Source organism: Rhincodon typus, chromosome 5, assembly GCF_021869965.1.
Source record: "Rhincodon typus isolate 14 chromosome 5, sRhiTyp1.1, whole genome shotgun sequence".
Taxonomy (NCBI): Eukaryota; Metazoa; Chordata; class Chondrichthyes; order Orectolobiformes; family Rhincodontidae; genus Rhincodon; species Rhincodon typus.
This window is the reverse complement of record NC_063336.1, coordinates 99,684,396-99,712,109: the sequence shown is the minus strand read 5'-3', so window position 1 is coordinate 99,712,109 and position 27,714 is coordinate 99,684,396. Positions and strand designations below refer to the sequence as shown.

General features: G+C 39.9%; 1 protein-coding gene across 1 annotated transcript in view; it reads left to right on the top strand.

Annotated features, from left to right (window-relative positions):
• The window catches only part of LOC109915903 (EARP-interacting protein homolog), a 73,942-nt gene extending 48,860 nt beyond the window's left edge, over nt 1-25,082 (top strand). The window contains exons 3-5 of the mRNA XM_048597005.1: nt 8,309-8,476; nt 12,574-12,741; nt 24,146-25,082. Of these exons, the coding sequence (XP_048452962.1) occupies nt 8,309-8,476; nt 12,574-12,741; nt 24,146-24,317 (508 nt within the window). The 3' untranslated portion in view covers nt 24,318-25,082. The remainder of the gene's footprint in view (nt 1-8,308; nt 8,477-12,573; nt 12,742-24,145) is intronic.
• Nucleotides 25,083-27,714: the final 2,632 nt, after the last annotated feature.

Below are 27,714 nucleotides of genomic sequence, written 5' to 3'. Positions count from 1 at the left end.
TCGGAGGTTGGTGGGGTGGTACGTGAGGACGAGGGGGATTCTGTTTTGGTTATTGCAGATAGGGGGTGTGAGGGATGAGTTGCGGGAAATGCGAGAGACACAATCGGGGACGTTTTCGACCACTGTGGAGGGGAAGTTGCGGTCCTTGAAAAACGAGGACACCTGGGGTGTCCAGGAGTGGAATGTCTCATCTCGGGAGCAGATGCGGCGGAGGCGAAGGAATTGGGAATAGGGGATGGCCTTTTTGCAGGAAGGTGGGTGAGAGGAGGTGTATTCTAAGTAGCTGAGGGAGTCGGTAGGCTTGAAATGGATATCGGTTTCCAGGTGGATGCCAGAGATGGAGACAGAGAGGTCCAGGAAGGAGAGAGAGGTACCAGAGATGGTCCAGGTGAACTTAAGGTTGGGGTGGAAGGTGTTAGTGAAGTGGATGAACTGTTCGAGCTCCTCGTGGGAGCGCGAGGCAGCGCCGATACAGTCATCGATTTAACGGAGGAAGAGGTGGGGGATAGGGCCAGTGTAGCTTTGGAAGAGGGATTGTTCCCCGTATCCTACAAAGAGGCAGGCATAGCTTGGGCCCATGCGGGTACCCATGGCCACCCCCTTTGTCTGTAGGAAGTGGGAGGAATTGAAGGAGAAGTTGATAAGGGTGAGGACGAGTTCAGCTAAGCGGATGAGGGTGTCAGTGGAGGAGGACTCGTCGGGCCTGCGGGACAGGAAGAAGCGGAGGGCCTTTAGGCCATCTGCATGGGGAATGCAAGTGTATAGGGACTGGTGAAGATGAGGTGTTGGGGACCAGGGAATCGGAAGTTTTGGAGGAGGTGGAGGGCGTGGGTGGTGTCACGGACATAGGTGGGGAGTTCCTGGACCAAGGGGGAGAAAATGGAGTTGAGATAAGTGGAGATGAGTTCGTTGGGGCAGGAGCAGGCGGAGACAATGGGTCGACCAGGGCAGTCAGGTTTGTGGATTTTGGGAAGGAGATAGAAACGGGTGGTGGGGGGTTGGGGAACGATGAGGTTAGAGGCTGTGGTTGGGAGGCCACCTGACGTGATGAGGTTGTGGATGGTTTGGGAGATGGTGTTTTGGTGGTCAGGAGTGGGATCATGATCAAGGGGGCGGTAGAAGGAGGTGTCAGAGAGCTGGCATCTGGCCTCGGCGATGTAGAGGTCAGTGTGCCATACTACAACTGCGCCACCTTGTCCGCAGGTTTTATGGTGAGGTTGGGATTGGAGCGGAGGGCTGCACGTTCTGCGGGGGGAGAGGTTGGAGTGGGTGAGAGGGGTGGAGAGGTTGAGGCGATTGATGTCTCGACGGCAGTTGGAGATGAAGAGGGCGAGGGAGGGTAGGAGGCCTTGGGGTGGTGTCCAGGAGGAGGGGGTGTGTTGGAGGCGGGAGAAGGGGTCAGTAGAGGGAGGGTTAGGTTCATGGTTAAAGAAGTAAGCGCGGAGGTGGAGGCGGCGGAAAAACTGTTCGACATCCAAACGTGAGTTGTATTCGTTGATGTTTGGGTGGAGGGGACAAAGGTGAGCCCTTTCCTGAGGACTGACCGTTTGTCCTCAGTAAGGGGGAGGTCTGGGGGGATGGTGTAGACTCGGCAGGGTTGGGTGCTGCTGTCTCCTCTGGAGCTGCTGGCTGTGGAGGCGGTGGGTGGAGTGATGCCGGCGTCGGCGGCGGGTGGAGCGACGTCGGCATCGGGTGGTTGGCGGATTTGTTTTGGTGGTATTTGTTGAACAATAAGTGTTGGACAGGACAGCTCTGTTCCTCTCCCACAAATGTAATAGGAAAGTTTGCAACCACCCAATACTGAAGATGGGATCTAAATTTCTACATATACCAAAATGCAGTAGTCTCTACTACGTGAATTAATGAATACTATTTATCAATTTTCTTGACATTTATAAACCAATGCAATTCTGCATTTTAATATTTGTGATCAAGGAGTACAGATTCAGAATTTTACTGATTCTTAAAATAGTATTTCCAAGCAACTCACCACATATTCGAATCAAACAAAAGGTCAGAATGTTATACGAGACATTTATCCATTTTACTTGATTACTGCAGATGTTTATGTAAAGACAGTTGCAACTTGTTTGAGATCAGTTATCAGATTTCAGTCTTCCACCTGTGTCTTCACTTTGATATCATAGGAAATTATTTAAACCTTCGCAGATTAGTGATTATTCCTTTAATATATTTGATTTACTATGAAAATATTGTTAACCAAATCATAAAACTGTGCTGTGCCGTAATATTGATTTTGGGGTAATGTGTTATACCACAGAGGCTTCACAGATTAATGTCAGTACAAGCTGCCAAATGAGTAACTCCAATTAAAAAAAAGACTACCTCAGTGTCGCCATAATGCTGCAAGTTGGTTCTGTCTCAAAAGGGAACATTTCAAGTGCAGAGAGCATTATCAAACATTCAGGGCACTCCTCACACAAACACAGACTTTTGAGGTATTATCAATATTACAAAATGGACCAATTTTCCCCAGCAGAAATGATGAAAATGTTAATTCCAATTGTCAGAATAATGGCCAAGCTCATGTCATTGTATCACTACAATTTAGCATAAATCATGATTAAAGACACCAATAGTGTCCTGTTATGGGATGCATTTAACTTGAAAATTTGATTATGTTCAAAAGCTGGTAATTGAAGAACAGTTTATGTCATATACATAAGTTAAAGATGAAGCAAAACGAAGAAGTTTTTGTTTTCTTCTATGGTTTATAAACAGACACAATTCTGTCAAAATAAATTAATTATTGCATAATTTAAACCGTGGAAAACTTGGAATAATTTCACAAATGTTCAGTTTTATGGATTTTTTAATTAATTCAGGGAATGTGGGCTTTGATGGCCAGGCCAGCATTTATTGCCCACTGTCTTTGAGAAGATTGTGGTGAGCTGCCTTCATGAACCGTTGCAGTCAATGTACTGTTGGGATACCCACGGTGGTGTGAAGGATGGAGTTCCAGGGTTATGACACGGCAACTGTGAAGGGATAATTTCAAGTCAGGGTGGCGTGTATCTTGGAGGGGAACCTGTGTTGGTGTTTCCATCCATCAGCTGCCCTTGACCTTCTATGTGGTAGAGGTCCTTGGTTTGGAAGATGCTGTCTTAAGGAGTCTTGGTGAGTCATTGCACTGCCTCTTGTAGATGGTACGCATTTCTGCCACTGTCTGTTTCTTGTGCAGGAACTGAATGTTGAAAGTGTTAGATGGGGTACAATTCAAGTGGGCAGCTTTATCCTATATGGTGTTGAGATTCTTCAGTGTTGCTGGAACTGCACTCATCCATGCAAGTGGAGAGTATTCCATCACATTCTTGCCTTGTGCCTTGTACATGGACAGATTTTGAGGAGTCAAGGTGTGAGTTACTTGCCACAGAATCCCAACTTGGATCTGTTCTTGCAGCATTTATGTACCTGGGCCAGTTCAGTTTCTGGCTGGTGGTGTCACCCAGAATGTTGTTAGTGGGAGATTCAGCACCAGTATTGTCATTAAATATGAAGGGGTGATGGTTGGATTATTTGTTTCCAAGATGGTCATTGCCGAGCACTTCTGTGGTGCAAATGTAATTTGCCACTTAGAGCCCATAGAGTTATAGAGTAATACAGCATGGAAACAGGCCCTTTGGCCCAAACAGGTCCATGCTGGCCATGGTGCCCACTCAGCTAGTTCCAATTGCCCGCGTTTGGTCCATATCCTTCTAAACCCTTCCCATCCATGTACCTACCAAATGTCTTTTCAAATGTTGCTATTGTACCTGCCTCAACCACTTTCTCTGGCAGCCCATTCCACATACGCAGCACTCTCTACGTGAAGAAGTTGCCCCTCAGGTCCTTCTTAAATCTTTCCCCTCTCACCTTAAACCTATGCCCTCTAGTCTTCGACTCCCCAACCATGGGAAAAAGACTAAATGCATTCATCCTATCTATGCTCCTCATGATTTTATACGCCTCAGTAAGGTCACCCCTCATTCTCCTACATTCCGAGGAATAAAGTCCTATCTTGGCCAACCTCTCCCTATAACTCGGGCCTACTAGCCCTGACAACATCCTCGTAAATCTTCTTTGCACATTTTCCAGTTTAACTATGCCTTTCCTATAAAAGGGTGACCAAAACTGTACACAATACTCCATGTGTGGCCTCACCAACGACTTATACAACTGTAACATAACGTCCCAGCTCCTATACCCAATGCCTCAACTGATGAAAGCTAGCATGCTAAATGCCTTCTTTACCATCCTGTCTACCTGTGATGCTGCTTTCAATGAACTATGTACTTGTACTCCTAGGTCCCTCTGACCCACAACATTCCACCGGACCTTACCATTTACAGTATAAGTCCTACCTTGGTTTGACTTTGCAAATTGCAATACCTCACACTTACCTGTATTGAATCGCATTTGCCAGTCCGCAGCCCACTCCCCCATCTGATCAAGATCCCTTTGTAATTTTTGATAACCTTTCCCACTGTCTACAATACCTCCTAATTTTGTATCATGACTCACCAATCATGTCTTGTACATTCACATCCAGATCATTTATGTAAATAACAAATAACAAAGGTCCCAGCACCGACCCCTGTGGCACACCACTAGTCACAGGTCTCCAGTCCAAGAAACAACCTTAAACTATCACGCTTTGCTTCCTACCATTGAGCCAATTTTGAATCCAATTAGCCAGTTCTCCCTGGATCCCAAGCGACCTCACCTTCATGACTAGTTTGCCATGAGGGACCTTGTCAAAGACCTTACTAAAGCCCATTTAGATAACATCCACTGCCCTACCCTCACCTATCCTCTTGGTTACCTCTTTGAAAAATTCTGTAAGATTTATCAGACATGACTTCCCACACACACATCCATGTTGACTATCCCTAATCAGACCTTGACTATCCAAATGTTGGTTGATCCTGACCCTCAGTATCCTCTCCAATAACTTGTCTACCACTGATGTCAGGCTCACTGGCTTGTAATTCCCTGGCTTGTCGTTGCTACGTTTCTTAAACAATGGAACAATATTAGCCACCCTCCAGTCTCCCAGACCTTCACCAGTTGCTAAAGATAAAGCAAAAATCCCTGCAAGGGCCTCTGCAGTTTCTTCCCTAGCCTCCCACAATGTCCGAGGATGGACTTGATCAGGACCATGGGATTCACCCACCTTAATGCACTTTAAGGCTGCAAACACCTCTCTGGTAATATGTATGTGATCCAAAACATCCCCACTTGTGTCCCTTATTTCCTTAGCATCTATGATTCTGTCATCAGTAAATACTGAGGAGAAGTACTCATTAAAGATCTCCCCCATCTCCTGTGGCTCCACGTATAGATGGCCATGCTGATCTTTAAGGGGTCCTATTCTCTCCCTAGTCCCCCTTTTACTCTCAATATAGCTATTGAGCCTCTTGGTATTATCTTTAATCTTACCCATCATGGGCAGAAACACCTGCTACAGGTAGATTGGTGAGAATGAGGTCAAGTAGGTTGTTCTCACATCACCTGCTGCAGATACTGTAGCAACTATGTCTTTTAGAACCTAACCAGTTCTGTTAGGGTGGGGCTACCAGGTCATGCTTAGCGATGAACGTTGAAGTCCCCCATCCAGACTGCATTCTGTGTCTTTGTCATTGTGTGCATATGCCAAGTAGTGTTCAACATGGTAGACAACTGGTATTTCATTTGGCGAGGAAGGAGGGTGTGATAGAAACTAAATAGCAGAAAGTTTCCTTGTTCATGTTTGGCCTGATGCCATGAGACCTCATGCGCCCAGAGTCAATGTTGAAGATTCCCAGGCCAATTCCTTCCCAACTGTTTATCATTTTATCTCTTCTATGTCAGGTGGGCCTGTTCTGTTGGTTGGATAAGACATACCTGGGATGATGGTGGTGTGCCTAAGACATTGTCAGTAAAATAAGTTTTCATCTGAATGACTATATCCGGTAACGCTTGACTACTTTGTGGGATACCTCCCCCAGTTTTGGCATAAAACATGCAGATTACTATAAACTTTGGAGGGCTGACAGGGCTGCGTATCGTTATCATTTCTGGTGCCTTGGTTGATATTGGGTGGTTCCTCTTGTTTAATACCTTTAATTATGCTTTGTAACCATGAAATCAACCAGCATTTAAGAATCAACCGCATTGCTGTGGATCTGGAAGTGAGGCCAGACGAGGTAAGATGTCGGATCTCCTTCCCTAAATGACTCGGTAGATTTTTACAACAATCAGCAATGGTTTGGTAGTTGCCAGTCGACCAGCCTTTAATTCCAGATTTATAATTGAATTTATACTTCATAATTTGCCATACTGAGTTTCAAACTCATGCCCTCATGGGTTTCTGGATTCCTAATCTCCAGAACCACTGTTTTCCCTCAAACTGTTATGACCAGCTGAGGATGTGTGAATTGGCTGCACTGTGTTCAATCTCCTCCAATGGATGCCACAAAGATAAATGATTTTTTAAACATGTGGCAAAAACTCTCTCTAATTTAAAATATTGTTAATTAATTTCTACCAGATCAGAAAGGAATGAATCATAAGATTTTTTACCAAGTGAGCTAAGGAGTAATTTTATTAACTGCTAACACTGGGCAAATAAATAAGGTGTGGCTTCAGTATACATGTACAGGTACAATGTTTAAAAAAAGGATTGTGTCCAGTACAGTAGGAAACTGAAAGGAATATGCAGTGTAAAGCTGTTGGAGTGTCTGTGAGGCATAAGGTTTCAACATGAGATTGTGGTTGTTCAGTTGGTTTCCTGTATTATCAGTGGCAAGTGAATATTGCATAAATCCTTTTACATTCTGGGTGTCCTGATGCTTCCCTTTAATCAGTGTGATAACTGGGCAATTTGCTTTCTTAAGAGGTATGGAAAGAGTTTTTTCAGTTAGTTTGAATCGTGCACTCACTCAAACATCTATCTTCTCTTTTTGGCCACAAGCAGATCCAGAGTCACAGGTGTTAAATTCAGAAGATGGAATTTGGAAATCAGTAATTCATATTTTATCACTATTGTGACAAAACTGATTTAATTTCACAGAATCACAGAATTGTTGCAGTGTAGAAGGAGGCCAATCAGACCATCATAAACAATCAGATCACAGGTGTCACTCTGTTGCTTTCTTCCTGTCACCATGCATATTCTTCCTCTTCAGATAACAGTCTAATCAATTGAACCTGCCTTCACCACACTCCCAGACAGTGCCTTTCCAGAGCTTAACTATGAGCTGTGTAAAAACATTTTTCCCACACTGTCGGGTTTCTCTCTAATTCTCTGTCTAATTCTCAGTTTGTTTTTGCTTCATTTGTCAGTTACTTAAAATTTGTGCCCTTTGTTCTTGATCATTTCATGAGTTGGAACAGCTTCTCCCTAACCACTTTCTAATTTTATTTGTAAGGACTAATGTGTAATTCATTTTCAAACAGTTTTTTTAAAGCGTCTAAGCCAGTGCAGGGCGCTGCAATTAATTGGGAAGAATCAGAGTTCTCATTGCAGGAACTCTTGCTACAGTCTGTGTATAAGTGGATTGTTAACATTTGACAGCAACACTCTGTCCTTACAATGAAATGGACTGCCAGCATTCCCAAACCAGATTCTCAGATACCAAGAAGAAATGGGTGTATTGGAACTGTATCCCGGTATGAGACACCCTCTTCAGGACAGCAAAGCTGATGGAAAATATTTGCCTTGGTGAGAAGTGTCCTCCTCAACATCTGGCAAACTAGCAAACGTTCAGGAAGTCTGAGTAGATCCCTACTGCATTGAAGTGCATGTCATTATAAACCAATTCTTATTCTAGGTTTCTCATAAATATAGTCAACACAGTGTGGAGCTGGAGGAGCACAGCAAGTCAGGCAGCATCAGATCTGATAAAGGGTCCCGACCCGAAACATCGACTTTATGATGCTGCCTGACCTGCTGCGTTCCTCCACCTCCACACTGTGTTGACTCTGACTCCAGCATCTGCAGTTCTTGTTATTTCTCATAAATATAATTGTGATAAAATGTTAGAAAATTCCCAGTCAAGCAGTATATTGTGTCATCCATATTTGAAAAATCTTCCACACTTTTCGTATTTATCCATTTACAGATGCTTGTTTAAAAGAATTCTGCAGCAAATCTGTTTTTGTAAGCTGTCATGAGATATCCTTGAGATTTTTATAATTGGCTGCTTACTGTTTAGATGGTTACTGTACAGAGATTATTTTAATAAATAATAAGCATTTTTCATTTTCACAAAACTTGACATATTGCTGCATCAGAAATCAACTTTTTACACATTTTCTTCTCATATAGTCAAGTTTATTGCATCGAAAATGCCCATGGCCAATTGGTACGAGATCTTGACTTCAATCCCAACAAGCAATACTACTTAGCAAGCTGTGGGGATGACTGTAAAGTGAAGTTTTGGGACACCAGAAATGTCCATGAACCAGTCAAGACTTTGGAAGAACATTCCCATTGGTAAGTGTGTTTTCACTTCACTTGATCAAAACGGCAATTCACTCATTTCTTTCTGCTCATTCCCGTCGTTTTTCAGTCTACCCATCAAGAGCTGAGTTTAAAAGTTGCAAATGACAAGAGACGTTTTTTTTCCTCATTTTTGCATTAGAAACATGTAAGTGTGATCTGTGACGCAAATTATAATTTGGGTGCATGGCTAGAAGCCCAGCACTGACGCTAAAACTTTTAGGTACATTTTGTTGTTGGTTAAAACTTAATTTACTGGATTTGTTGAGACTCTGATCTAAAATGAGAATACAAGCCTTAGTTATGTCCTGTTTGTCCAATGGTGTACCAAACCATCAATTGTTTGATGTTTAGCAACCTGTGGTACTGTTTCTATTCTGGGTCCAAATGTACAATATGAGCAAAAACAATACATGTATCTAACTATTTAGAGAGTCACATGAACACAAAATAGTAAGTTAAAAGCAAAGAACTGCAGGTGCTGTAGATCTGAAATAAAAGCAAAGTGCTGAAGAAACTCAGCAGATCTGGTAACATTTGTGGATAAAGAAACAGTTAAAATTTTGAACTTATGTTCCAAAGAGATGTCGTACTGGACTTGGAGAGTCATTTGTTTGTGGAAAGAAAAATTGAACGAATTTCTGTCAATTTTTTCATGACTAAAATGGATTTTGTTCCCGGTGTATTGAAATACACAGTCTCGGTGTATTCTGATTTGTGCTGAGTTTAATGATAGATTTGCTACGTTGAACTCAGAATCTGAGCTAACAGCACAATAGGGAGCCTGGGTTTTCGTTTATAATTGCTATCTTATAACACTTTATGGAATGCGTATATAAATGTGTGCTCATCTTCACATATTATATGATGATATTAGATAATAAGGTTTGACTAGAGCATTTAAGTTAATTCTTGGGTATCTTTACAGCCAAATAAAAAACTGATATGTGAACAATCTGACTTTATAGTTGAAACATTATGGGTTAAACAAAATCTAATTGTGTTTTTTTTATTTTCTGTAATGCATAAAAAATATGTCAGAACATGCACTACAGGGTGACTCCATCATCTAATGCTCTCCACAGAGAATACATTTGTAGAGAGAGATTCACAGGGCTGCAGCTCACCATTTTCCATCTATTAATTCCCGAGATGCAATCAATGCGAGCATCAATCCCTGCAGGGATCACTGGCTTGCAGAATTACTCCATACATATATCATTTGATATAGCTTGGGTATTTAATATCAAGCTCACATTGATAAAAAGTTGTAAGAACTTTTTGGGAGGCTACTGAACATATAGTATTTTTAATTTTCATTTGAATATACATTAAAATTCATCAGCACTTAATCATTGAAACATTTTTTGTACTAAAATAGTAAACTAAATTAGCTAATATTTCTGCACCTGTTTTAAGATCCAAGTTGCGGTGTGTCTCGCAATATATTGTCAGCCGGCAGGCCAGGAAAAGGCCCATCTCTCAACTGTAACACTTCTAGCAACCTTCATTCACACATGGTGAGTGAGTTGCTGATTTCAGTGCCTGCCTACCCTGTCTATTATGCAGGTGAGCTCAAAGATGTGTGGGAACTTGCTGGGCTGGGCTAGAAAGAGATTCAGAAGTATAATGTAAAATCCAGCCCAATGAATCTTCTTGGGCAGGTAAAGTGGTTGAGGGTGGAAGTTGGGGAGGGCAGGGAAAGTTAATGGAGCCTCATAGCACAGCCTGGTGATACATTGAAGGTGTCATCCTTGACAGAAAAAGGGAAAACAAAGTATGATTATCTCACTGAAATTGTGTCTGCACAATTACACTTTGGACTGACTTCTAATCACCCCACTGGTTGAATTCTCTGTCATGGTTCCTTTTTTCAGAGATGGTAAATTTGCCTTTCTTCAACATTGGAAAATATTCAACCCAAAAGAAAAACTAGTTGAATGTTGAAAACAAGTAATTCTCTTAACTATGTTTTGTTGTGAGAAATGCACATATTTATCATGTACAATTGGGGCAGAAATAATTGTGAACACATTTAAGAGGGAGACAAAGACACAAATAGAAAGAAAGGCATTTGGAGATCTTTCCTTCATTCTAATTTGACTTCTTTTCTAAAACAAAAGCATGTTTGAAAGGAATCAAAGTATTTTTGAGGGAAACAAATGGAAAGGAGTTTAGGGAGAGTTTAAACACTAATTTAGGGTGGCTGTCCAAAGGTACCATCCACCCTTTTGAAGAGTTGGGGAAGGGATTTGTGGATGGACATTAAAGTTGATGTAAGTGATGTTGGAAAAACAGCAGGCAGTATACAAGATAACTGATATTGTGGGTACTTCAAAGAGAAAGCACAAAAGGCCATAACAGGAATGTCGTTGGAAAGTGCATGGAAAGGGCACATGAGGGGAATAAGGGTAGAGCCATAAGTGTTTGGAGGAAAGGATGAGAAAGAATGTGTTGATGGCCCCATTTTCTCTTATTGCATCACCTCAGATGAAAGCTGCAAGCATTTGTGGTATCCTTCCCTGCCAATTAAAGCCATCTATCTCACCTAAAGGGCAGGAGAAATAGTATGTTAGAGATAAAGTTGCAAGGAAACATCAGTTCAGTGAAGTTGTACAGAATAAAATAAGAGAATTGGATTCAAAAATGGAAGAACAGAAAGAGAATCAGCCGAAGAATTTAGGCCTCAGCTTTGACCATGCTCTTTGGTTATGTTCTCGTCCCATAGCAAATCAACCATTTGTATATAATTATGTAAACAACTGGAAGAAAATAATTGAGAATGAGAATCATTTGGGAAAGGGTAGAAGAACAAAGTCACTTGCATAAGATATAATTGCAATTCTATTAATACTTTGAAATTCCACCTGAGGGGACATATAACTTCACTGTGTCTGTCTTTTGATATATTACTTCAATAAACTTGCTGCTTTAAAGTAATGGGTGAATGGTTGTCACATTTAGGTTGGAATAAGACTTAGAAAAACATTAGAAACTACACACGGGTTCCCAGTGACAGATGAACGATGAAATGGGAGATCTTCTGGTACTGAAAAGTAAATTAAAATTAATAATGCAAAATATGAGCAACAATATTTTTCTTTTTAAATAGCTGCCTTGCAAAGTCTTGCAGGATTTGTGAGAAGGTAATTTTTTTCTGATGGTTACAGTGGACAAATAAGCAACAGTGTTAAAATATTGCATACAAATGGACATAACATTTTCTGATGATATGGAATCATATAAGCAGAAATGTTGAGCCTGCTGGGTGCTAAATGATTAATAGTATGATAAATTTTAAATTGTGTCCCTAATTCAGAGTATGCTAAATTCCAAACTGGAAGCTAGCTCCTTCAGAGAGCCTCTTTTAGATGCCCCAGTTGTAAATTTGACAGCAAATAGACTAATGGCTACATTGAAAGACAAATTTTTTTAAACTTGCTTCAATATGGGGACCACAGCAAGCCAGGTAACATTTGGAGGAAAGGAGTTGTCAGGTATTACCCTTCTTCAAGACTGGAGGAAAGGAACAGTCAATGTTTCAGGTATTACCCTTCTTCAGGACTGAAGAAGGGTAATACCTGAAACATTGACTGCTCCTTTCCTCCAGATGCTGCCTGGCTTGCCGTGTACTTCCACCCTCCTGTTTGTCTACCTTGGATTCCAGCATCTGCAGGTTTTTTTTGTCTCTAACTCAATATGGGGACCAGTGAGCTGGAGTGCTACCCCTGACCTCCAACAGTCCTGCAATTGCTGTCAGCTTGGCTCCTGCCTGTCTCAGCCTCCCAGAGCCTGCAAGCAAGCTGGGAGCCTGGGCCGGCTAATATTATGAAGGGCCAACTCACAAGAATGATGTTAATAAAACACTCAGCTCAGTTTGGAGTAAGTCTGTTCAGGCATGCTAGGCACAAACTAATTTTTTGCTATAGTAACTGACTTTGATCAAAATAATAATTGATATGTTGTGAGGGAACAGTACAAACAAGGACCCAGACAGCTCTGAAACTATCTTTCTTTTGTTCTTTTGTCAGTGGCAGTACTTTGTTTATTTTGTATATAAAGGTTGAATATTTTATTATTTTTGTGTACAGGGTATGGAGTGTCCGATACAATCATTCACATGATCAATTGGTGTTGACTGCCAGCAGTGACAGCAGAGTCATCCTGTCCAACATGGTTTCCATTTCATCTGAGCCCTTTGGCCATCTGGTGGATGATGATGATTTAAGTGACCATGAAGACAATCATAATGAAGACAAGTACGTAACCAGTCACAGTCTTATAATATTACAAAGACATCAGCATATACCAGTATGAGAAACTGTGTAGCACTGTTAACAGATTACTTCACGTCAATGTCTAATATTATGTGCTAACCTAGTGGCCATTGGACAGGACTGGAAACCCAGAGGAAATCTTTCTCCTTTTCCAGTTTCATATTGTCAGGTTGATTGTTAATGCACTCAAGGCATCAAAAGGTTGGGTAATCAATGATAATAGATTTATAAAGAACAAGATCAGTATTAGCACTGTTTTTGTTCCACTTTTTACAGCAACACTGTGGTTGTACCTGAACCACACACAAACATAGAAGATAAGAGCAGTAGGAGTATATTTGGCCCTTCAAGCCTGTTCCACCATTCATCACGATCATGGCTGATTGTCCAACTCAATAGCCTAATCCTGTTTTCTCCCCATAACCTTTGATTCCATTCGCCCCAGGTGCTATATCTAGCTGCCTCTTGAACATATTCAATGTTTTGGCATCAAAACATCCTGTGGTAATGAATTCCACAGGCTCATCACTCTTTGGGTGAAGAAGTGTCTCCTCATCTTCATCCTAAATGGTCTACCCCGAATCCTCATACTGTGACCTCTGGTTCTGGGCACACCCACCATCGGAAACATTCTACATTTACCCTGTCTAGTCCTGTTAGAATTTTATAAGTCTGTGTGAGATCCCCGCTCATTCATCTGAACTCCAGCGAAAACAGTCCTAACCCAATCAATTCTCCTCATACGTCAGTCCTGCCATCCCTGAAATCAACCTGGTAAACCTTTGCTGCACTCCATCAAGAGCAAGAGCATCCTTCCTCAGAAAAGGAGACCAAAACTGCTCTCAATATTCTAGGTGTGGCCTCACCAAGGCCCTGTATAACTGCAACAACACAGCCCTGATCCTGTACTCGAAACCTCTTGCATTGAAGGCTAAGATACCATTTGCCTTCTTTACCGCCTGCTGCACCTGCATGCTTACCTTCAGAAACTGGTGCGCAAGGACACCCAGGTCCTGCAGCAGACTCCCCTCTCCCAATTTACAGCCATCCAGGTAGTAATCTGCCTTCTTGTTTTTGCTTCCAAAGTGAATAACCTCATATTTATCCAAATTATACTGCATCTGCCATTGATTTGCCCACTCACCCACCCTGTCCAGATCATGCCGAAGGATCTCTGCATCCTCATCATAGTTCATCCTCCCACCCAACTCGGTATCATCTACAAACTTGGAGATGTTACATTTTGTTCCCTTATCCAAATTATTAATATATATAGTGAATAGCTGTGGTCCCAGCACCAATCCCTGTGGCATCCCACTAGTTACTGCCTGCCAATTTGAAAAGGAACCAATAATTTCTACGCTGTATTTCCTCTCTGCCAGCCAGTTTCCGATCCATCTGGGTACACTTCCCCCAATGCCATGAGCTTTAATCTTGTGCAGTAATCTCTTACGTGGGTCTTTGTCAAACGCTTTCTGAAAGTCCAAATATATCACATTGACTGGCTCCCCCTTGTCACCTCTACTAGTTAGATCTTCATAGAATTCCAACAGATTTGTCAAGCATAATTTGCCCTTCAGAAATCCATGCTGACTGTCTGATCCTGCCACTACTTTCTAAATACTCCGCTGTAAAATCCTTGATCCCCACTACGGATGTTAGCCTTACTGGTCTATAAAATCCCTGTTTTCTTTCTCCCTCTCTTTTTGAACATTAGCTACTCTCCAATCTGCAGGGACTGTTCCAGAGTCTATAGAATCCTGGAAGATGACCGCCAATGCATCCACTATTTCTAGAGCCACTTCCTTAAGTACTTTAGGAGTACTGCCGTAGTTCAAGAATGCAGCTCACCATCACCGTCTAGAAGGCAATTAGGAATGGCTAATTAATGCTGACCTACATGGTGACACCCACCCTGTGAAAGAATTTTTAAGAAGTATAATTTGAAACTGTAGCATCCAACTTCAAATATCTAAGTATTGGTTTAAAAAGATTGTGTTCACAGATCTCCTGTAGACCTGTTCAAAGTCTTTGGGGGAAAAAATGTCCTTAAGTCTGTCATTTTAGTTTCGAAATCAGAGGGATATATTACTAAATCTAAATGCATGCCAGTTTTTTCTTTGTTTCAATTACAACACATTTCTATCAGAGCTTGGGGAGAATGTAGTTTTAGAAATGATTAAGCGACTGTGATAGGCTGTACCCTCAATACAGAGCCTAGCTAGTGGCAAGTGGAAAATTGGAGAAATGGTCCTATGGCGGTGTCTCCACTTATCACAATCACCCCAGGCTTGTCTACCAACTGGCCTGTGAACTATGAATTTATAAAATTGGTAAGCTCAATTTTAGCTTTTTTGAGTATTCCAATTTAGAAATAACCATCTGCAACGCTTCAGACTTAAACAAGATAAAGGTTAATTGATTCCACAACTATTGTTGAAAATTAGTAAGCTTTATAAAAGTGAGTTATTCGCTAAAATACAAAGATTAAAAGTAGATATGGATAAAAGATATAAAGATAAAAGTAAGATTGGTCTGTTATCATTACTTTATTGAAGATGAGTTGAAGGGGTTGAAAACTTGAAGTCATAATTCAGCTACTCTGATGACTACTGTAGTTGAATAGTTGGAGGCTGCTTGTACCTGTATGCAGGGTATGGAGTATCTGATATAGTCATTCACATGATCAATTCATGTTGACTGCCAGCAGTGGCAGGAGAGTTATCCTTGCCATGGTTTCTATTTCATCAGATCCCTTTGGCCATCTGGTGAATGATGATGATTTAAGTGACCATGAGAACGATCATAATGAAGACAAGTATGTAACCGGTCACGGTCTTAAAATTGTATAAACACATCAGTAGGTAAAGTAAGAATATGTAAGGGCAAGAAATGTTTTTGTTCCTGAAGTTATACGGTTTTGGCAAATTGCCTGAACTCTTTGAAGCACAATTGTAGTTGATAACTGAAAATCCCTCTTTTGTTTTCCTTTGGCTAAGAAATGTCACTTTCAGAGTTCTCACTGAAAGGTTCTGATTAAACGGTGTCTCATAACCTGATTTATATGGATCAATCTTAAGATGACTGCTATGTTAAATTTGACTTTCCTTTCTGGATCAGTGCTGGTTCCCTTTGATGTCCTTCCAATCTCTGATTTTGTTTTCTCAAAGCTTTGGATTCCTGCACCTTTAAAAGAATACAGATGGTTCTGCTATAATGCGATAGTTGTATTCCTGCGCAACATTGCGTTATAGAAAATCATGCTATAGAAATAATGGGGCCTTTTGGGAAAACGGAGTTGGCAGACCACCAAAAAATATCACTCAAAATCGCTCAAAAATCACTCAAACTCCTAAGACAAAGGATAGCGCAGTTTGAATAAATGTTTAATTTGCATCTAATAATGAAATAAATGTAAATTTAGCACCTTATCTTGAAAAAATGTCAAGATGACTTGATGGGGGAGGAGGTTTTGAGGTTGCTCTGTTGTTAATGCAGGGGCTGAGGGGTATCATCATCTTCATCATCATCATCATCATCACGACCTTCAGGTGCAGTTGTGGTTTCAGGGTAAGGGTGAAAAATAGTTAATCCAGAAGTGGATGGCTGTGGTTCAGTGTCTTCTGACTGTGTTTCTTCGGGGTTGGCTTAAAAACGATATCCGGTTTTGCTGCTTTGCCCTTTTTCTTCTTTCATGAAGAAGCTGTTCATAGGGTGCCAAATAAGATCCTATTCCACGAACTGCTACCCTGCTGCTTTCTGCATTGTAATTGTTGTCCTCTAAAAGCTGCAACTGCTTCTGAATTTCCCTCAGGATAGAAGACAAAACAGATGTGGAAAGCTCTTGTGGTGCTGCATCCTGGACTTCATCTTCTTCATCTCCTGCTTCCACTTCCCCCTCAGTTGTAGATCAACTGTAGAGAGATCTTCACAGTGGGACTCAAGTAGCTCTGCAACATCCTCACTCTCCACTTCTTCAAATCCAACTTGCTTTGCTAGATTAACACAGTGTTCTTTGATTCTTGGGAGCTCCTCTGACGGATCAAAGGTTTGAAAATCTTGAAAAAGTCTGGGAGAAGCTTCCACCAAACTGCATGCAAGCAGTCCTTACTGATATCATCCCAGGCCTCCACGATAATGTCAATTGCATTCTTGATGTTAAATCTCTGCCAAAATTGAAGAATACTGAACAAAGCCTGCAAAACGATCATGTGATGTTGATGCGTACCCCTCCACGCACCAGTGGAATCACGTTATAGCCAACACAAGTTCGTGTTTTAGAAATAGCGTTTCCCCTATTTGTTAGTCATGTTATAGCCAATTTGCTTTGCCGGAACACACGTTATAGCAGAAACACCTATAAAACATTTAACACATTAGCCTGTCTGCCTTTGTGGCTGAAGTGAATCAACAGGGATAGTCATGAGACACCTGGAAGCCACTTTGCAGGACTCTGTATCCATTTTTAAGACAGATTAGCCTTCTGTGCAAAATATGTAACAGGTTAATTCCAGAGTCATGACAACACTATTTTGGTCATCAGGCTTCATGTGAGGAGTGGAGCAACGTAAATTACTCCCAATGAACAAACTCCTAAAATGTAATGATTCTTACTTCAATTTTGGCTTGTAAAGTAACTTTGAATAATTATTGTCCTTGTGAAAATTGCGATAAATAGAACTCTGACGCTCTATTGCATCATATTTACGTATTTATTATTGGATAAGTGGGACTTAGAGTCATTGATATGTACTGCACAGAAACAGACCCTTCGGTCCAACTCATCCATGCCAATCAGATATCCTAAATTAATCTAGTCCCATTTGCCAGCAATTGGACCATATTCCTCTAAACCCTTCCTATTCACAAACCCGTACTGGTGCCTTTTAAATGTAGTAATTGTAACTGCCTCCATCACTTCCTCTGGCAGCTCATTCCATACAAACACCACGCTCTGTGTGATAAAGTTGTCCCCCTTTGGTCCCTTATAAATCTTTCCCTTCCCACCTTAAACCTATGCTTTCTAGTTTTGGACTCCCCTGCTCTGAGGAAAAGACCTTCACTACCCATCCTATCCATGCCCCTCCTGATTTTATAAACTACTTCGGTGTATTGAACGCTGTTCTCTCATGTTGTGTTGAACTTCACCTTGACTGCTTCTGTCTGGTTCTGTCAGAAGAATGTTAAATGAGTTGAGATGGTCTCAACTCAGTTCTTAATAGATGCGAGTACATAGCACAAACTATAAACATTTTATGGAAAAATTTCCCACCACTGACAAAATCAGTTTTACTCATGACATGCTGAGCACAGTGACATCCGAACAAGAGAATTCAGCATGACGATTAATCTAAACAAGCCCATTTCACTACTGTTCCTAACTAACGTATATGATATTACACTGATGGAATGACTAGAAAACATTTGAAATGACTGAACATATAGTGGAAGCAGGCATATCCAATATCACAAACAGTTAGTTGTATTCCACTCTTGGACAGTTTTTTAAATTATTGATTCAGAAACGTCGTCTGTATTAGATGAACATTGATTTTCATACGTTTAGCAGATAAAAGGTGTCACCGTATGTAATGAATGAAGAATTTGAGGTTTCTATGAACCAATTCTTGATGACTCAATCTAAGTATATTAATTACTGTTAAATGAGTATGTTTTTATTCATTCATGGGATGTGGGCATCACTGGCTAAGCCTGCCATCCCTAATTGCCCAGAGGGTGATTAAGAATCAACCACAGATCTAGAATCACATGTAGGCTGACCAGGTAAGGATGACGGATTTCTTTCCCTGAAGGACATGATATAATTGAGAAAATTTAATTATAGATGAGAGAATTATAAGTAGAATTCTTTTGGTAATGGTAAATAATTAGTTATGCAAATCATAGAGGATGACATCTGTGGTTACTGCTAAAAACCATCTTTAAATGAGACAACTTCAACCAAAATTTAACTGAACTGGTTAGCATTTAACAGTAATATTTTAAATTAATTACAATTGATTTTAGTCTTCTATAGAAAAGCATGAATTAGTCGTAAAATGTAACTTGTTTAGCAATTTGCAATGATTTCTATTGAATAGTGTCTGAGTCTTTTAAAAGACATGAAACTAGTGTGTTTAACATTGCTACTGAAATGTCTTTCCAATACTGGTATTTTGTTTCTAATTATTTGAAGCTGCTTTCTGTATCACAACTTGAAAGTAATACTTTACAGATAGTTTAGAACATTAAAAAGTACTTTATGAACTGTAACTAAATACCAAAAAGATAAAAAGAACTTCCATTTAAGTAACCTCTTTATACGTCCATGGAGTGTCCCAGAGCACATATGTCGAAAATGTGCTCAGCGTTGTGAGCGAGGTTTGGCAATCTCATTTCAGCAGTGAAGGGAAACCTAGAAAATAGGAGGAGTAGAATATTTGGTCCTTCAAGCCTGTGTGACCATTCAATTTGATCATGACTAATCATCAAACTTGGTTCCCAGATCCTCACCTTCTCCCCATACCCTTTCATCCCTTTAACTCTAAGGACAATATCTAAGCACTTGAAAATATTCACTGTATTAGCCTCAACCACTTTCTCTGGAGGAGAATTCCACAGGCTCACAGCTCTCTAAGTGAAGAACTTTCTCCTCATCTCAATTTTAAATGGCCTTCTCTGTATTGCTGTATCCTGTTTCTGGATTCTCCGGTCATTGGGAACATCCTTCCTTATTTACTCTGACTAGTCCTTTTAGAATTCGATAGGTTTCTCATTCTTTTCAACTCCGGTGAATACAATCCTAAGTGACTCAGTTTTTCCTCAGAACATCATTCCTGCCATCTCAGGAATAAATTCGGTAAATCTTCTCTGTACTGCCTCCAAAGCAGAATATCTTTCCTCCGATAAAGAGAACAAAAGTGCACACAATACTCTGGGTGTGGTTTCGCCAAGGCCCTGTACAATTGCAGCAAGATATCCCTGCTCCTGTACTTGAATCCTCTCATGATAAAGGCCAACATATCATTTTTCTTCTTCACTGCCTGCTGCACTTGCACGCATTCTTTTGTACAAGGACACCCAGGTCTCATAGTGTCTCTCCCCTTCTGAATCTATTGCCATTCAGATAATAATCTGTCTTCCTGATTTTGCTATCAAAGTGGATAACCTCCCATTTATCCATATTATAATTCAACCGCTATGTATTTGCCCATTCACTCAATTCGTCCAAATTACACTGAAGCATCTCTGCATCTTTCTCACAGTTCACCCTCCCAGCCCAGCTTGCAGGCTTGGAGGTACTACATTTTGTTCAGTCATTTAAGTTAATATGTATTGTGAATGGCTGTGTCCCAAGCACTGATCCCTGTGGTACCCAACTAGTCACTGGCTGCCAATTGGAAAATGAGGCGTTCATTCTTCATTTTAGTTTTCTGTCTGCCAACTGGTTCTTTATCCTTGTCAGTACACTACCGCCAATCCCATACGCTTTAATTTTATATGCTAATCTCTTACGTGGGAACGACTAGATAATATATTTTATGCTGATTGAGGGACAAATATTGATCAAGACATTGACAGTTTGCCAGCTTTTGAATAGTAGCAGTTGCCTAAGCAGGAAGACTAGGCCTTGGTATAATGCCTGATCTGAAAATCATTATGGCACTCAGTCAGTACTGCACTGAAATATCACCATGTGTTGTGGGCTCAGTTTCTGGATTGAAACTTGAAACTTACCCTAATGACTCAGACCCAATGCTGAAATACTTGCTGGCATAAAAGGGAAGAATTCTTTTGTTTCTAATGCGTCTTTGAATGAATCTGCCTTGTTTTTATTTCTGAAATACCAGAGACATGTTTATAGATCATATTAGCATAGTTGTACAGTTATTTTGCTCTTTACTTTGTAAAAAATCCACACATATTCGAAAAACTTAAATTAATTGGCCCCAATTCTTTATTCTCAAGTGAAGACCTTATAAATAAAATATTCTGAGGTAATCAAAGACATTACAGAGTTACTGAGAATGCTGGGTCTTACTATCCACGGAAAGAACCACTGATCAATGATGCCCTTACAGGAAAAGAAAACAGCACTTCAGATCTGATTTGTCTAAAAAGTAGTAAGACCAGTAGTTATTTTGCTATAAAACCAGAACTTAATGAATAGTTTTTTACAGGACACTAATAGGAGCCTGGTAGGTGGAGGAGAGAAGAAAGGGAAAAAAGGTGGTAAAGGTGTTACATGTGCCCACTGAAACCAAAATTAGGTTCTAGAGTACACTACGTGAGAGTCTGAGTTCAGCTGTGGCATTCAACAGAGAAGTTAGTTATCAGAGAGAAAAATTGCAGTGTTATGAGGTAATGGCCAGGAATTGAGACTGGGTGGGGAGGAATTTGATTTTGAGGGAGCAGCCCTTTATACAGTAGGCTTTCCTGCCACAACTATTCTAGATTCTATGATAAAAGGAAATTTTTAACTCCCTCCATAAAATAACAAACTGTAAGATTGTCGTGTGATGTTTGGGAAAAGGTAGTAATCTAGAAAAGGTTAGTAATCTAGAAAGCTGCATTAATAATCCAGAATCATGAATTAAAATTCTACCACATCAGCTGAAAAATTTAAATTTTGTTCACTAAATCTGGAAATCTGGGAGAACAAGGATTGTATTAAAATAATGATGACCATGTAACTTCTGAAAGTAAGGCAAAAATCCATCTGGTTCATGCCGTTTTGGGGAAGAAAGCTGGCATCCTTGCCTAAGCTGGTTTTTATTTATATGCAGTTGTACAGCAAAATTTGGTTGACTCTTAACATGCCAGGCAATAATTGCTGTCTTTTATCAGTGATGACCATGACCCGTAATTGAATGAAACAAAATTATCTCCCAAAGTGATGGTTCCTCCACTCTTGATAGTGACATGCTATTTCAGGATTGTGTTGTGCCAAATAGCAATTTGTATGAGTTACGGAAAGCATGGCAGTGCATGTATAGAGCTAAAACCGTGTCATTTTGGCTGGACAAATTAGAGTACTTGTTAGAGATGAGAAGAGAGACCAGATCCTCTCTAAAAACCATAAAAACAGGAAAGCATCATCTAGAAACTTTGTTTGCTGTGCATGAATGCATAGAGGAACATTTGACCTATGCATCTAAATATTTTCATCCTGTGATTAGCCAAAACTCATCAACTATGGAGCTGCAACTAAATAAAAGATTTTGTATCTGGCAGCTACCTAGGCAGTTGAAACTAAGTGGTGAAGTAGGTTGGCCTGAATTAATACGTTGTTTAGTGTCTGCATTTTTACAGCCCTACAATTCAGCAGGGCACTAACTTGATCTTAAACTAAGTAAATGTACAACAGCATTCAGGTTCTGTGAGGATAAAATAAAAAAAACAGAGAACATTCCCTTCACTACTGCTTTGCTCACAGAATAATACTTACGTGAATGACAACGAATACCAAACAACAGATTGCATTGATTTAAATATACAAAGTCATGAGGTCTGAGATAATAACATTCTGGGTTTTATGTACCACTCTAGAACATGAGTGCACAAATCAAGGATAATGTCTAATGTAGAATTGTGGGAGAATGGTCTTTCAGATGAGACAGTAAACCAACGCCCCATTGCTGTCTTGGGCAGATATGAAAGATCCCTGTGCACAATTTTGAAGAAGAGCAGAAGAGTTACCCCAATGTTCAGTCCAGTATTTATTTATTTATTCTTCAAGCAACATTATACAAAAAAAAACACACATCTGGTCATTACCACAAAAAGAAAAGCCAGATACAACAGATATTGGACACCTGAAAGCCCAAAGTACTGGAGAAACTCAGCAGATCTGGCAGTATCAGTGGACAAGGACACTCAGGTCCTGAGAGACAGAGAGTTGACAAGTTTGAGTCCAGTCATATTGGACTCAACATTAACTTTGTTTCTCTTTCCACAGATACTGTGAGTTCTCTCAGGTTTCTCCAGCACTTTGTTTTCATTTCTGGTCTTTATCACATTGTTATTTGTGGGACCCTGCTATGCGTAAACTAGATTCCGTGTTTTCCTGCATTATAACAGACTGTATTTCAAAAATACTTCGGTGACAGTGGGCATCAGTGGCTAGACCAGTGTATATTGCCCCTCCTTTATCAAACACTGCTCTAAGAATAACCACAGCTTCCCTAGTCACTCCACATATCTGAAGTTTGGCACAAGAATTAAAACAATCTGGTAAATCTGCTCTGCATATTCCTCAGGACCTTGGTATGCTTTTTAAATTGTGGTGGCCAGAATTGAAAGGAGGGACCTAACCAGAAATTTAAATTCTAAACATAACTTCTCTGCTTTTGTACTCAATGTCTGTTTTAATCAAATGCAAGCAGCCTGTATATTAAAGAACCTTCTGAAATTGTCCTGACACCTTCACAGATTTCGATGTAGAAACTTCAATATCTCTGTTCCTACACTCCCGTCAAAATTTTATGTGGTCTCTTTGGTAGTTTTTCAAAATGTATTGCTTCATAATTTTCTGCACGTTTTTGTTTTGCCATCTTTCTGCTTATTTCACCAGTCTAAACATTTCTGAAATCTGTTAAAATTTTTATGTTCTACTACTTTTCCCTGTCTCATATCATCTGCAATCTTTCAATCATGCCCTGTTACCTTGGTCCATGTATAGATCAAAAGGAACAGGGACCTGATACTGACCTCTGACACCTGGGGATGCACCACTCTGTATTTTATTCTAGCTTGAAAACATACTGTTGTCCCTAAGCCAGTCTAAGAAGATGAGATGAATAATATAAAATTATGGTGGAATTAGGAGAAAGATTTGAGGAACTTGCATGATAAAGGTACCTTGTACTTATTGGACAGAACGAACTACTAGTTTCTCTTTTAACTGCTGTAGGAAAGTAGGATCAAAATCATTTGGAAGTTTACAGTGGATAATGGTTGGCACAAGTGTGGCCAAAAATTGCAACAACCATTATTGACGATTGCAAAATCTTATGCAAGATTTTTAACATGATATAGGCACATAAATAAATAAGAACATGGTCATTAAAGTACTTGTACAAATGACATTTTTATCATATGGAGGCAGTGATGACAGATGTTGCACCCATGGTTCTTGGTTGATACTAAGATCACAAAAAAGCTCCATAATTTGTGCTGTATTCCAAGGAGAAAAATGAATATTTGATTGTACACTTGTTGCCCTACTAAAATTGATTGCATTTGTGTAGCCTAGATTATGTGTTATACTATCTTGTGCCATATTATGAGCTTGAAAGGACTTTCCCATTAGATTGTATTTCTAAGTTGTATAGGAAACAGCTAATAACGACTAAAATAATTTGGCTTTCATTTTTCTTCTTCACAGGAAAGAACCGCTACAGGACAGTATAATAGCAACATATGAAGAGCATGAAGATAGTGTCTATGCTGTTGAATGGTCCTCTGCTGATCCGTGGTTATTTGCATCTTTAAGTTATGATGGAAGACTGGTGATAAACCGGGTACCACGAGCATTAAAATACAGTATTTTGTTGTAATTTTGTAGCAAAGAGGCCCTTTTGGGCGAGGATGGGGGGGCGGTGATCATTCTGATTTGCTTCAGGCAGGGCAAAGCCCTTGGTACGTGGTAGACCTAGAAGTCTGGGTTTCTCTGTATGTTGTGAAATGTTAACACCACAGCATATGTCTTTTCGATGTTGACTTGTTCCACACTTAGAAGTCAGGCCTGGCTTCCTATTGAGCAGATTGCTCTCTGGAGAAATTCAAATGGGCCAGGTGGATCCAGTCCATGATCCTGGAGTGAGTAGGAGTCTGATTCATGACCCTTAGGGAAGGATCCAACCAAGATCACAGGATTGCTAGCTTAGGTAGGTATTGGAGAAAGGATTCCAGTGAAGGTACTTGTCTTTTCCCTGAGATTATTCTTCCTTTGCTGCAACTGCTGCCACTGCCAGTCCTGCTCAGGTTGGCAACAGTTAAACTTGCAAAGCAGAATAGATACAGAGCTTCCTACCTCAATGTCTACAAGATGCCACTCCACCTCCTGGGAGTGGGTTGATTGCCTGCCATTTGATCCATGGTTGCCCACCCATTGTTTTGCTTCAGCAAAACTGAAAAGTTGATGGGTAGGAACCAACTTCCCAACACATTTGTGTTTTTTGTCTGTTTAATTCCCCACTTGTGGTCAATCCAACCTGTTCACTAATGTTGAAATTTCCCCACTATTTTCTTGATCTTGATTTACTTTTGTACAATTTCTGTTATATGAAACTCCGAATAAAAATTGGCATTAAGTGACATAATTCGTCTTCAAGCGTATGCAACAATTGTCTTAGAAAATGTGTTCCAAAGATTTCTGTGATATCAGTAATTTCATCTATTCATAAAAATATGAATTTTTCTGGTTCATGTTCAGCATCTTTTACAAACCATGCAAACTTTGTGCTTTCATGGGCTTTACACAACATATTTAATCTCCTGGTAAATGGTCTGGCATGTTTCTATCCATCCCCAGAATTGCTCAGGGTGTAGTCAGTCGATGTTTCAGGTGCCACTCAAAGTACCATTTTGCCATGAACTGGCCAAAATGGTATAATAAACTGTCAAAGCCAAACATGAAATGGAGGATTGAGGAAGGAAGATGGAGATACAGATCAAAGAGATGCCATTGTATCGCTTGCAAGTTTCAGCCCAGTAATGAATGTGTTGCTGGGCACAGTCTTTCAATTGTACAGTATTGGCCAGTGGATGCAAATCTATGTGTCAAATGGACTGACTAGAATGCTTCCTAGATTGAGACAAAAGAGAATCTGGACAAAGTTAAGGAATTTGAGAGTTCTACCAGTTTCATGTTTGATGATGATCTAAAATCTTTGAAAGGAGTAGTTATTCCCTGTAATATCGCTGGAATCAATCATTTTCTTATCATGCTTGTAGTGTTCAATGAAATACCCTTGTTATCAGAAGACCATTGATGAAGAAAGCACAAATGAAGCTGTATATGGAAAATGACACAAAAATGTTGTATTTGAATATCTGTTAATTAGCAGTTTCCAAAATGTGGACATTATTGTATTTATGCAATGAAACATAACCTCTCCACTGAAGGAATTAACGTAGTGTTATTGATATCGGAGGTAGGAATTTAGAAGGTGAAGTCAATTGTATTAACATTCCATAGGCAATTTGCTCACCCATCTTCTAAAAAAAATTAAAACTTTTAATAGATGATGCAGGAATAAGGGATCTGTGAGAACGATAAGCTCGTAAAAGAGATAAGTTATAGATGTGAGGTTAAGAAGTATTGAAGAACACCACAATTTATAGTTTGTGGATAAGGTCATTGAAAACTGGAGAGGAACTGGACTTGGATCACTGGCAGAACTTCTCTTTAATAATGCAGGGAATTTGCTAATGATGAATTCAGAGGTATGTGTGTAAGTATGAATGTAATAGATATGAACATGGCAGCAGAAAGCCTTTTAGCAATGGAGAATGTGAAAAGAACCGTGCAGTAATAGACAAAATGTTTGGTAAAATTTTGGCAGATCAGCCATCTGTAAATTATTAACTGCACAAGTGTGTGCTATACAGGCTAAGAATTTGCTGCAAATATTGGAAGGATATAGTCTCTATCAGTTAATTTTTGATGGGAATTCTAAAGTTCGGTACTAAGTGATCAGCTTCCAGCTTGGGAAGGGGCTACAAAATTAGTTAAACTTTTCAGATAATTTGAATGTATTGCATACAGGCAGAAAGGCTTTCATTATAGCTGAAGTTTCAAAGAATGCAGCTAACATTAAGGTAATGTAAGGCTATTAGAAACCGGTTTCAATGCAGGAAATATAGTTTTTTGCAAGAGAGGGACTTAAAGTACAGACACTCCAGGGGAAAGTTATTGACAAAGTTGGGAAAATCTGTTCAAGATTGCTTGGTATGGATTACAAATTTGCAGATTAAGGGAGTTATGAAAAAAGATTGACCATGAACAAACTGGAAGACAGGTTAATTCAAAATGCCAAACAACAAGAATTACAAAACTGGAGGAAATTTGGGGTGTACACAGTGTAGGGACATCTAAACCAATTGCACTGATGGATGTACACAAAAAAAGACCCAACAAGGGCTGTGAAACCAGGCTAATGGCGCAATGTTTTGAAGCAAATCTGGGTGGTCAGCATATAAGGGCAAATTTACTGACAGCAGAAAAAGCAATTCTGTTTTTTTTTGCAACAAGTGTTTGCAAGAGTAGATCAGTCGACATTAGAGCTCCATTTCTGCAGGGAAATCAGCGTAAATGTTTCTTCAATCTCTGAAAGAGGTACCAAATGCAGTGAGGATAATCTGTAAATTAAATAAATGTGTATGTGATTTAATTGATTCCTCTAGGGTTTGGTAATTCTCGCAGTAAGGTCTGATTTATTAAAAGCTGATCCTGCCTGATTTACTGGCATCCTTGTGATGCACATTGTTTTTTGTGAGGAGTGAATTTGAAAACATTTCATAAATATGTTTAAAACAAACTTCATACTTGGAAGTCAGGTTTTTGGGTCCTTGAAGTACATTGGGTTGGAAATCAGAGAGAAGGGATCAAGTGTCACTTTGCAGCAATCTAATTTGGAAAATATTAGCCTCATTTCTATTAATCAAAGTAGGGCTTCACCAAAAGATGCAGGGGCTTCCAAAAGGAATATAGAGGAATTGTGAAGTATGATTGGACAGCTAAATTGGCTGTGCACCTAGACAAGGCTAGATGTTAGTTTTGAAGTATTAGAGTTAAGTACAACTATGAAAAATCCCAATGTAGAAGATATTATTTGAGCGAACAAAAAATTAAAGCATTTTAAAGTGGAGCACTATGTTTTGAAATTTATTTTATTAGGAGCTATCAGGAACATGAAAATTGCCATTTTCAGTATGCAGATCTCTGGTCTC